The 13485-nt window shown below is 29.2% G+C and overlaps 1 protein-coding gene across 3 annotated transcripts; it reads right to left on the bottom strand.

Annotated features, from left to right (window-relative positions):
• Positions 1–860: 860 nt before the first annotated feature.
• Positions 861–7934, bottom strand: LOC130972902 (SPX domain-containing membrane protein At4g22990-like). Of its 3 annotated transcripts, none has more exons than XM_057897239.1 (12): positions 7848–7934; positions 5135–5228; positions 4945–5021; positions 4660–4780; positions 3897–4208; positions 3676–3789; positions 3130–3590; positions 2572–2879; positions 2134–2309; positions 1855–2045; positions 1618–1751; positions 861–1272 (listed from the first exon to the last, which is right to left on the bottom strand). In XM_057897239.1, exons 3-12 carry the CDS (start codon positions 4995–4997, stop codon positions 1034–1036), a joined length of 2109 nt encoding a protein of 702 aa, XP_057753222.1. In that variant the 5' UTR covers positions 4998–5021; positions 5135–5228; positions 7848–7934; the 3' UTR covers positions 861–1033. The 3 variants fall into 3 exon arrangements, with proteins under 3 accessions (XP_057753222.1, XP_057753221.1, XP_057753223.1); XM_057897238.1 differs by lacking the exon at positions 7848–7934 and adding an exon at positions 5472–5577; XM_057897240.1 differs by lacking the exon at positions 7848–7934 and having other exon boundaries at positions 2134–2303; positions 5135–5678.
• Between the last annotated feature and the right edge of the window lie 5551 nt (positions 7935–13485).

Raw genomic sequence — 13485 nt, 5'->3', positions numbered from 1 at the left:
CAGCCTTCTGTCGCTCCGACCTTTACCTTTTACTTTGTGAACTAGCTTATTTACCCTCATCCGTTCACGAAAACGCGAGAATCCTTGCTCATTTAACACTACATCCGGGGCTCTGGGCACCGATGCAGTGTCTCTTGCTCATTTGACATCGTACTCGAGCCATACAACGCGTTGCTTTCGGGCAACGACCTAACTTTAGCGCAATAATGTCTTTGATTCATGTCATGGGGATTCGACTATATTTTTATGTTGGTTGTCGAAGACCTAACACAACCCTCCTCCTTTATCCGGGTTTGGGACCGGCTATGTACCGCAAGTGTAACATAGACGGAGTATATATATATATATATATATATATATATATATATATATATATATATATATATTGCAATATCAATATTTAGTATTACTTTTCAATTTAAAATGCTAAATAAGAAAATTAAAAAAAATTATTAAAGTCTCAGTCTTCGTTTTTAAAAATTTCAATTTCTTGTATTTTTACTTTTTGGAGGTGAGATTGAAATTTTATGTTCTAAAACTGAAATTTTTGTTCTAATTTCTAATAACTAAACTTAATAAATCAATAATACTCGGTCTCAGTTCTCTAATCCCAGTCCCAATCTTAAAAAACAAACGTCCATGATTTACTAATTAAATGGAAGCTCAAAACTTAGTTCCAACCCGCGATTTAGCAGTGTAGGCACTAGGCACTAAAGTGAAGCAACGATTTATTCGAAGAGACAGATTTCTATAGTGGCGATTTAGTAGGTTTTATAAATAAAAATAAATATAACAAACAAATAAAACTTAACTAATATCAACTCAAATGCAAAATAAATATAAAGAAAAATATTGCTTATTTCATAGTATTTGTCTACAAACCAAAAGTTGTTTAATTTATTGGTGAAAGTTTAAACAACAAGCATGAGATTTTATGAGGTTAAAATCTCATGGCGTTAATATGCTAAAAAAGAAGGTGAATATATACAAATTGAAGTTCTAATTAAGAAGAGGAGGATAATTAATTAACTAACTAATAAAGAGAGTTGTAAGTGTAGCAAGTAGCAAGAATGGAAGAGATGCAGAAGAAGAGTGCAGGGAGTAAAGTGGTATTGAGGAGTTGACTTTGACCAAAATAGCCAGCGATAGTTATGGTTCCATCTGCAATTACTCTTGCTAGTGTTCCAGCTTCTGTTGACAACAATCCTCCATTGAAGGTTCCACGTGAAAGCCTTGATGACATCACTCTTGATAGTAGTGAAAGGTTTACTCCTGAGTGATTTTCATGCATCAGACTCCATGTTAGATGATCCACTACTATATTACTTTGTTTAATTAGAATGTTCCAAAAAAAACATGCAGAATGAACAAGTTTTTTTGTACTTCAGTTTTAATTAACTCTCTAAAATGTTTAAAATGTTGAAACTTACATGCAGTTGTTTTCATGTGAAGTTGATAGTTAAAAACTGTTAGACGACAAATTAGTCAAACATGTCAAATTATCTAATAGTTTTCAATTATCAACTTTACATGAAGACAACTGCACGTGAATCTCGTACAAGTGGCCGAACCATTATTTGAAAGTTAGGGATCATAGAAGGGGCAAATCTGAACTACCTTCAAGAACCTCAGCAGATACAAATGTGATAAGGGCTGATCCAACATATTGAGGCACTGAATAAGGGATCACTGCTTGGAAGCTTAGGACTAGTCCTATGCATACCATGATTTCTGAGCCCAACAGAACTTGTCTGCAAACAAAATCCATTTAAATAGTAGAATGAAACTACATTATTTTTCTAAAATATTAATATTATTGATAATAATATTTATTAAGAAAAACAGAAGATTTACCTTTCCTCAAAAATGTTGCTGATGTAGTTTCCAACAACTATATTGACAGGAAGCACAGTTAGGCCAAGGCATGCAAGAAAAATTGCTACATTGCTTGTTGACCATATAAAATAGTACTCAGTCACAAGGCTTGATTCAGCAAGCACAATTTCCATTGCATACTTGAGCATGAAATATACATACAATTGAACCTGACAATATACAATTGAATCAGAATTAATGCATATATACAATTTGTTTGAACTTTTTTTCTATTTTGTTGTTGATTAGGCTTGTCACCTTTACTGATGGGGTAAGTAACTTGTATGCTGCTACAATGGAAGTTATAGGCTTTTGAGTTTCTTTATCAGGATTTTCTTCTTCATCATCTTCATTCTCTTGTTGCTTTGATTCTGCTGTATTCATCAGCAATGGTTGTGTTTGTTCATCTTCTACTGCAACATGTATTTCTGGTCCTAACCATTAAAGGAACAAATATGAATACTATAATAAATAAATGAGTTTAATTTTGATGCCCTCACAGTGTGAAACATTTTACACAATTGTGTAATCATATCTATTTTTTTGGATGACTATTCACGTGGTCAAGCAGTTATATCATTAGATGCACGTGTAAAACTACTTTACAGTGCACCAAAATTAAATTCTAAATGAATAATACTGATAAGTTTCATATATGTTAAAAAATAAATGTATCTAAAGATAATTTTGACATACCGACATTATTCGATTGATATGATACGAGAATTCCTTCATTCTTGTTGTTTGAAGGGTCCTTGAAACAAATCCACAACCATAAAAGATATATAAGCCATGCAAGAGCCATAACCCAACCAGGTAAAGTGTCCTGGTTCATGGTGAGGTTGAAAATCCTAAAATCTTTCTGCAACAACCAAGCAAGTGCAGGACCGCATGCCATTCCTAGAGCGCTCGCGCTAACAAAGCCTGCCGAAGCCTGCATCCGAAGTTTCGACGGTACACAGTCGCTGATGTAACGCCTATTAACTGCTCTTGCAGAGCCTAACCTGAAATTTCAATGTAAGAATGATATGAAACATAAACATTCATTTGCTTGTGACGCAAGCAACATAGATTAAACATTAAGAATCATACTCTCTGCATTCCATATCAATAAATCGCTATGCCTCGTCTTCATACATTCATAAATCAATGCAAGAATGGTGTGTAAGGTGTAACATCATAAACACTCATTTGCTTGTGATGCAAGCAACATAGCGAAACAGAGTTTAAAACAGAGTTTGAAGCAGAGCTCACCCGCAAAAAAGGCGTCCAATCAAAAGAACTGGTAGTGAATTCAGGTCATAAGCCAATGCATACAAGGTGTTACCAATTAGAAGAACAATGCTACTGAATATCAGTGGTCTCAGATACGATCTATTAGACCATGCGCTGAAATAAACTGACGAAAACACTTGCGCGACGGCCATAGATCCAATGACCACGCCACATACAGAGGCTGCAGCTCCAAGGTTCAAGGAGTAGTTATCTGCTGTAGGCACAATGATGTATGTATTGACCATGTACAAGAATGTGTTTGCCAAGTTCAATAGAAGTGACATGAAATGAAATTGATCATCCATGATGATTTGATCTCCAGGTGAAGATGGTAGCTGCTCGTTTTGCACGATAAAAGCGCGCCTTCCCAAGAACTGAAGGAAGCTTGTTGAGTTTGATAATCTGTCCACTGCCAATTTTATGGACTCAAGAATTGGATCCTGTAATCATAGAATAAATTTTCATGATAAATTTTTCAGATCTCAGTCAAGATTATTGCATATAATGCTGAATTTGAGGACTAACTTGATGAGTATAGGAAGGTTGATCATATATAGAGATGTAGCTTCCTTGACATAGTTGTAAATCATGAAGATCTGCAAAGCTATGAGATAAGACTCCGACGACAGCGCCAATACCCTGCGAAACAAGCAATTATTTTCTTGAAACTGCTTCAATTTTACAAACACATGACAATGACAACAAAGGTTTAAAAGGGGTTGGAAGTTGGAACTTAGAAACATTACCACATGCCTGAAAACCTGCCTTAACTGCGAATAAGGATGATTTGCGCGCGTCTTCACGTAATAGTCTGTGAATTTATAGCCAAGCCGTTTGTCAAACTTCTTCAAGATCTTTCTCAGACCAATTGCATTCATTTCTAGAAAATGAAGAAGTCGCAGAAGATCTCGGCCGACTTCTCTGTATGCTTCTTGGAGTTCAGAGATGTTTGAATTATTCGGCTGCTGTAAGAGACTGTGGTGCTCTTGTGCAAGATCATACAGCCTGTGTGCTAAAACTCCTTGTTGTTCAAGCAGAAACAGAACAATCTTTTCTATCTGAAATTCAAAATTTTAAGCTTAAAATTGTTTTTATAGTATGATCATGCTTGCAACACAAGTAACCCTAAAGTAAAAGTTCTATACATGACAAATTGAAGGGGAAAAGAAAGGGTTACAATATTTTTTTAAAATGATAAAAAAAAATACTAAAGGCATCTTAAGTACTATTCCTTCTATTTTGTAAGGTGAAGGACGAAAAAAAAAGAACAAAAGAAGTATTAGATACCAGTTGGATAACGACACAAAGTAGTCAAAGAGAAATGATATTTGTACTCATTTTATCAGGTCAATTTACACTCGGGTACTATTAGATTTGGTGTGGTTGCACCTTAAATAGTGCCATGATGAAGATGTGAATACTAGTAGCATGTGAATTGAGTCCCTTAAATAATTTCAAGGAAATGTCATATTTAAAAAATTAAAAGTATATATGTGCATGCATAGGAACCTGAGTGTCTAGCAGCACTGAGAAGTCTCTGAGAACATTGTGGCGGTTTTGTGCTCCAACCTCCATTTGTTCTAAGTATCTCTTCACTTTCTTCTTCATCAATTTGTAGTTAAAATAATACCTGTAAAATTCATTATAAGCATTTATTTCCTGAATTATTCCAACAATCACTAAAAGGGTACCAATAAAAAAGGGGAAAAAAAAAAGCCTGATGCAGAACAGAACAAAGTATATGAAATTTAAGAAGTGAATGAATCAAGATAAATAATCCTTCAAGAATTTTACCCTTTCCATTCTTGAATTTGTGATTCTCTCAACTTCTTGCCAAAGCCAACCATTTTCCAGAAAGAAAGATCAGTGCACTATATCAAATAATTAAAAAGAAAAAGAGATTGTCAAAAACTCATAACAAAAGCTTCAAGGTATTATTACTGAAAGCTTTTATGAAAGGTTCTTGAAGAGTAGAAGCAGAAACCTGATAATGAAAACTTCAATTGTTGGAAGATCAAAGCAGAAGAAGAAGAAAACAAGAATTTAAGGCAAAAAGATCATCATCATGGCTTTGCTATCTGAAATATATAGTTTAATTAGCTCAATTAGGAAACATAGCCTTTAAATATTTTCTATATTATAAGAAATGGAAAGAACAAAATCTAATTAAAACTTCTGATTTTCTCCATGACAATTGTTTCTTTAATAAATTTGATAATGGATTTTTTTTTCTCCATTTAATCTTCCACATTATTTACTTTCATGGATAACATTATCGGTGTAAGCAAGAAAAATGAACACATAACAACCACAAAAGTTACATATATATTAAGATGCTTCACACAAGAAGAAGAGTGGAATTAAAGAGGAACAAGAACATCAACAAACTACATAAATACTTCAGAAACTAAAGTTTCCATGACAAACAGATGAGAAAACACGGTAAAATACTAAATTTGCATGTTATTCATAAAAAAAAGAGGAAGAAGAAGAAAGAAGAAAAACATATAAAAGAGAGAAGCCTTTTTTTAATGATATGCCACTCTTTTATAAATATAATAATTTATTACTACTTGCTATTATTTTCAACTTATTTATTTATATGTTATTATTCTTGACATGAAAACATTTTTTACCTTTACGTAAAGTTTTAACTCAAGAAAATATGGGACGAGAATAATGTGGATTTTCAAAATTTTCATCATATATTAAATTTAAACATAAATATAATATCATGCCATATTAATAAATATTAAATCATTGAATGACTACTTAATTCAATTTAATAAAAAAAAGTAAATAGAATTAAAAAATAAGTGCTATCAACAAATAAGATTAGAAAATTGTTTCCAAAAGATAGTGGTGATGAAATTGAAGAAATTAAATAAAAATTGAAAGTAATTGAGAAGAGAGAAGAGGTAATATAAGCACACGTGATTTTGTGAACTTTAAGTTTGAAGGGTTGACGTTGCATAGGGACTGTCTCACGAACTGACACGTGTACACCCACCACATTTTAGACAAATCTTACCGTTAATTTACGTCATACATCAATTTCCAATGCCACACATACAGAATCAACATTATTCATAACAAATTATATCCGTAGAATTATTCAGATTCTATTATCAAGAATTTAATAAATTGGACTTTGGGCTGAAAACATTTATTGGACAAGTATTTCTACTTATATAAATTAATATTTTGTATTTAATATGGAAAAGTACAAGCATTTTGCAATATGTAAGATTCGAATAAGAAAAGGTTACACTTAAAAGAAAATGATACAAATGGGTTTACCTTATTCATAAATATACTAATGCTTGATTTTATACGTTATTTTGTATTTAATGAATAAAGAATTATGTATTTATATTTTTTGTTTTAAAATTAAAGATGTTTTTAAAGTACATATGAAGACGTTTTAAGACTAGTTTTTTTAATTAAGAAAATTAATATAATCTTATTACATGTTAATGAATTGGAAAGATAAAAATAACTTATTTTGTTTTGTAAAAAAATAACTGTTATATTTTTAAATATAATATTTATTAAATATAACTAACTTCCTTAAAGCAACAATACTAAACTGCGAAAACAAATTTTTTTAATTTTTTCGTTTTAATTATTATTATAAAATATAATTTTTCACTATACACTCCTTAACTGATCCAAAAGATAGTAAGATCCATTTATTAATTACATCAGTAATCATATCTCATTGCATACAATGTGCATCCTGTAATATCCTACTATTTTTACGCTTAAGTTATAAAATAGAAGTAGTATAGTATTATAACTTTTAAAATAAGATGTATATATATAATAATAAAAAATTTATAATATACTAAAAGACTTAAAAAATAAATGAAATAAAAATTATGAAATAAAAACGCAATATTCAATGTAATAGAGTGTTACAGGTCTAATTACAGAATTATTCTTCAGTAATGATAAATTAAAGTAAATTAGGAATGATAATCTAGAGGAAAGAAATTACTCGTGCAATAACTGTTCTTTTATCGGATACAATATATGGGTTTAGGAAATGAACTTTGTGTCTTTAAAGTCATGTCACTTAATGTACCCCAAAAAAGGTCATGATATCTTATAGATAAGAACGAATTAAAGGAATATTAGAAAACCACATAAGGTGACAATTCACCAGTATAAAATTAATAGTTAAAAATTATTATATAATTTAATTTATATAAAAATAATTATATATAAATTTTTATTGAATTATATTATACGTATATTAAAATTAATTATTAATATAAAATATATATTAAAATATAAATATATATTAAAAATAAATTAAATTATATATATTTATACATAAATATTTTAATAGTTAATTTTAGTGTATAAATAGTATGTTTTATTTTTACTATTATATATAGATATCGGAGAGACTGAGTATACCTACATACATATACATGTGTTTCACACTACACACTCATGCTCATGCTGAGTTGAAGGGTAATTAATTACATTAAAATGATTCATATGATCAGGTGATATTATACACCTCTTATATATAATAACTTGGTGTAAGTTTAATTTTAGCTCATATATATAGAGAAGGATAGCAGGACTATTCTTAAAAAACAAAAAATCACTCAAATACGTATGTATGTAATGTAATGCAATATTAATAATAATATGATTCGGTACTTGGAGTGAGTTGGACTTACAAGGATAGATGAACATTGAAGTAGTTAGCAAAATTCCATAATCCATGAAAGTGTACATACACTACAAAATGCATGCATTTATAATGCTGGGAAACATGGTAGAAGCTCCTCGAATATAGCAAGTTAGAGAGAGAGAGAGAGAGAGAGAGAGAGAGAGAGAGCCACATCTACATGCTATACAAAACCTCCATTGCTTTTATAGAGGATGGTTATAACAATTATGATATGCTTGATGATTTTTCATTTTTGTATAGAATATATTACTAAACTAACCTTCCTTTTTCTTTTTTCCTGCTTTTCTTTTTCTTTTTGTTTTTTCGATTTCAAAATCAGTAATGGCCAAGTTTTGTCCTGAGTTCAAAAGTAACTTTAAAAAGATTAGGACATGCAGTTTATTAGTCACTTTAATTATAAAATTGTTGAAAATTACCAACGGTGTCATTTCCCTCTATGAGTTTCATTATGATTATATTATTAGCTAGCATAGTATGTATACTATAGGAATTTAATTTATATGTATTTTGCATGGATATAATTAAATAGTTTAATCGAAATATTAGGGTAATTAATTACACAAATAAAACAATTGAGAAAAGATGCTACGATTAGTGTGATTAGAAGACATATTTAAATAAATATTTTATTTTATTATAGTATTTTATGGTGTAGAAAAGTAAACCCTAAAATGTATACTATTTATTGTATGAAAAAATAAACTCATAATATAGTTATGTTATTTTAATTTGAATAATATAAGCACAATGTATATGAAAAATGTTTATAAAAAGCTGGAAAGAAAAAAATAATAATTAAAAAAAATTTCCAAAAGAAGTCTCGGATGTCAACATCTACAATAATATATATCGTAATGAAATATAATACAAAAATTATTTTTAATATGAAAATATAAATAATATTTTAGTTGAATATTAATATTTAAAATGTATTATAGTATTGTAGAAATTATTTAATACGTCTTTTATATATTGGCCAAAATGTTATTGCATGTTTAACACACTTTTTACGTATTAATTAAAATGTTATTACGTGTTCAACATTTCTCTCACGTATTACAACACGTCTTTTACATATTAATTTTTCACTTAAAAAATTTATCCACTTATAATTATATCAAATAATTATATTTTCAACAAAAATATCAATATTTTTTTTATATAAAAAGATCAACTAATATAATGCCCTAAAATTGAATAAAGTCTAATATAAAGACACGACAAAATTGGGGGTCGAATTCTGCCTTGTGAATGCAGCAACCTATTGATCGATGACAAATTCTTAAATAAAGTTAAGTACTGTGACGAATTAATTTTTGACCTGTCAAATTGAAAGATATCGTAAAAAACAAAAAAAAACACAACAAAATCTAGGCATTGTGGGTCAATTAGTGACAGAACACCAATGTGTCATATCTACTGTACCTATTTCACATGCTAGTGCTGTTTTTCTATCCATAATTTGTATGGTCCACAAATAGAATATTCAACTTTATTCATATCACAGTATTGAATAATATACATGGCCTCCCTTTTTTGCCACAATTTCTTTGTTTTAGTATTCTTTAACTATAAATGTGGGTCACTCGGGCATATGTGTTGGATTGATTTGATTCCTCAATGAAAATAATGTTGCCACATGGAAGTGCCCAACTCCAAGTGTGGCAGTAAAGAAAGTATTAATATAAGCCGTGCAAATTAAATTGTCTCATTTCACATAGTGTTCACATTTTTTTTTTTTTTTATGAGCACATAATGATGATTTTTTTCTTTTCTTCGAAGTAACTGTGGCCTAACGGGAGGATCAACATTTTTAAGGGTTTTTATCTATTATTTAATATTATTAAAATTTGAATTTAAATACATCGTATTAAAAGGTATGTTAATGTATCATTTTAATTAGGCATCTGCAAATAAATTAGAGAAAATTTTACTTTCTCTTTTGTAAAATATTAAAATGATATTTTTTTTCTTCTATTTATAAAATATACATTTCTCTTTTTTATAACTTTTAAAAAACCTTTTTTTTAATTCATTTTAATTTTTTTTGTTAACTAATTTTAATTTTATCTATTTTTTAAAAAAATACCCTTTAGTAACATTTTTTGTCATTAATTTTACTTATTAAAATACCCTTTAATAAATTATTTTTTATTGATTAAATTATATTTTTATCAAAATATTTTTTAAAAAATTTAATAATTAAATTATTTTTTCTAAGATACCCTTTAATAATTTTTTAATTATTAAATTATGATTTTACCAAAATTTTTGTTAACAATTTTTTTATATTTTACTATTAATTTTTCGATATTAATATATATTATTTTAATATTAAAAAAATTTTAGTAAAATTATTTTTCAATATCAATATATCTTAATTGTTATACATATTAACAATAGTAAGATTTTTTTATTTAATTTTAAAATAATATACATTGATATAAAAAAATTAATAGTAAAATATAAAAAATTATTAACCAAAATTTTGATAAAATTATAATTTAATAATTAAAAAATTATTGAAGGGTATCTTAGGAAAAAATAATTTAATGATTAAATTTTTTTAAAAATATTTTGATAAAAATACAATTTAATAAATAAAAATAATTTATTAAATGGTATTTTGGTAAGCAAAATTTAATGATAAAAAATAAATATTTGTTAAAGGGTATTTTTGTAAAAAAATTCTTTTTGAAAAATAGATAAAGTTAATATTAGTTAACAAAAAATTTAAAATAGATTAAAGAGGAGGTTTTTTAAAAGTTATAAGGAAGGAGAATGTACATTTTATAAATAGAGGAGAGGAGAGCGTCATTTTAGCATCTCGCAGAAAAGAAGAGTAAAATTTTCTCAATAAATTACTATTCAAAGTGTTTACCCGAACTGCTTTTGTGAAAATTGGACCTAAATTGATGGAGGTCCATATTCTTAAAATGGTCTTTTATGCATGTTCCAATAATAGTTAAAAATATTTTTTAAGAAATTCTAATGTCAAAGTCAGTATGTATTTTTATAATGCGTCATTATCGACTTAAAATTATCTGAAGTGAGTATATATTTATAAAAGTATGAATATAGCTTTTTAATCTAGAGCAAAAAGTTTACAACAGTTACACCCCTCATCGTCAAGATAGTTTTGTTGTGTGGAAAGTTACTCCCTACATGCGTGGATACGAGAGAATGGAGAGCTCATAACTTCCTCTCCAAGTCAGGTCGAATGTCAGTCTAGAAAATCCGGTCGAGTGTTGACAACCTACTTTGCCCTTTGATCCAGATGGATTAGTGAGGTATAAATCATGTTGTTGGACTAATCGAGTGTATTGGATCTTGCTATACAAGTCGATTTAATTCTCCAAATAAGTAAAGGTATTCATGGATCGGATCATATCTGTAGATCTGCAGTGAATATTCTTATACCCGTATTTGATCTACAAATTATATATATGATCCGATTACAGATAAAGGATCGGATTGCAAATATTTAATCTGCATCCGTGTATTAAATCCGTAGATCTGCGAATCCGCACATTAATAATTTAAAAAAATAAATAAGTATATATATATGTCGTGTTCATCCTCTTTCGCCACTTTTTCGTTGCTGCTTCTTCAGTGACAGTGGTCCGTGATTTGAGGTTTAGAGTTTAGACATTCTTGCTGCCTCGCATTCTCGTTGCCTTGCCGTCAGTGGTACTCAGGAAGCCACATCGCCATCCTCCTTTCAGTTTTCACCGTCAGCCTGTGGTCCTCTTTTCTCGCCAGTTGCCACCTTGAAGTCCTCCATGCTCGCTGTCTTATCATACTCAATTCCTACCACATCACCGCCCTTCGTTCCCGCCAGTTCGCCATCCTCCTTTTAGTGATTCAACATTCTTTCCTTTTAAAGAATTTTTTATAAATATCATTTGAATTTTGTGAATAATCCTCTATTATTGTTATTTTTTTAAGAATTATGCTATTGTTATTGTTTATATGAAATGTTGTTGTTCTGACTTTTGAAGTTTTGAGGTGTTGGTATGGCTTGTTTGCTTGTAGGAATAAATTCATAAAGTGTGAAAGGAGCATTTTTATTGAATTTTTTATATAGAAATATGCTTTAAAAAAAGTTTTAGTTATGCAGATATACCTGATATCCGATTCGATCCGATGAAAATTTTGCGAATCGAATCAAGATTTCGGACATATTCAATCTGATCTGCGTACACTCCTACAAAATAAGAGGAAGAAGATACCAATATGGGCCTTTCTGTTATTGGATCGGATAGGAATAATTAATTTTAGCTGTACGTTGAATCCTTAATTCCAATTTTTTAGATATTTAATTTTAAAAAACAATTGTTTTCATTTAATTATAATCTTTAGATTATTTATATAATGTTTTTTGTATCTCTAATATATAATGTTTTTTGTATCTCTAATATGGGCACCCATTGTTTCTAATGAGAGAGAATTTATCATATTAGATTTTCTACAATTAATTAAGAGGGAAAAATAGATAAAAGTTTAGTTATTGTAAGATCCAAGTTTATGAAAGATAATATTCTTACAATATTATAAATGTGAAATATTTTTTATATCTTGAATTGAATTTTAGGTGACCTCATGGCTATTGGCTAACGGTGGCTAAGTATTGACCATTTAATTTGAGTTGATACTTGACATAAATATTTGGAAGAGAATATTTTAATTAGTCAACCAAGACAATCTCCTCCTTTTCTACGCCAAGAACCAACTACTTCCATTCTTCTTCCTACTCTTCAACTAGAATTCTTGCAATCCTATCCCATGTAATTTAACAGAACCCTAGAAGGTTTACTATGCGAGTTAAAAAGCAGAAAAGATTTAAGAGAGACTTTGAGAAATGAATAATAAAACAGAATTGTATATTATTGCTATAAACTTGTTGGTAACTATACAAGCTAAGGTACAACTGATATATATATAATTACAGTTCACTCAGCATAGCTAGCAAGAAACATTCTTGAATGTCAATTAACAGATTCTAAATAATCCTAACAGCCTAACTGATTCTGTCCCTTAACACCCCCTTTAAACTGAGGTATGGGTTATCACATACCCTCAGTTTGACTTTGTATTTATCAAAGAGGGTAGGAGATAAATGTTTGGTTAAGGTATTTGCAATTTGATCAATAGAGGGGATGTGAACAACATAGAGAACCTTTTGGTTGACAAGATCTTGAAAAAAATAAAGGTCCAATTCGAGATGCTTGCAGCGTGTGTAAAGAATGGGATTGGCTGCCTTTAAACACGTACTCTGGTTATTACATTCTGAGATCTGTAATTCGCCAAGTAATTATTGAAGTGTCGTGATTTCTATTTGCGCAACTACCATGGCTCTATATTCTGCCTTAGTCGAGCTTCTACTCACTTTAGTTTGTTTATTGCTTTTTCATAAAACAAGATTGTTGCCTAAGTAAATACAAAACCTAGAAATGGACTTGCAATCATCAAGATCACCATCCTAATCTGCATCTACAAAGGCAATAGAGCAATAAAAAATTAGCACACTTAGTAAATAAAGGACCTTGAGTAGTTGTACCTTTTAGATATCGAAGAATTCTCTTCACACACTTCCAATAGTGTAAGGTTGATTGATGCATAAA

The sequence above is a fragment of the Arachis stenosperma genome, chromosome 4, assembly GCF_014773155.1.
Source record: "Arachis stenosperma cultivar V10309 chromosome 4, arast.V10309.gnm1.PFL2, whole genome shotgun sequence".
Classification (NCBI taxonomy): Eukaryota; Viridiplantae; Streptophyta; class Magnoliopsida; order Fabales; family Fabaceae; genus Arachis; species Arachis stenosperma.
This window is presented reverse-complemented; position numbering and strand designations above follow the sequence as displayed.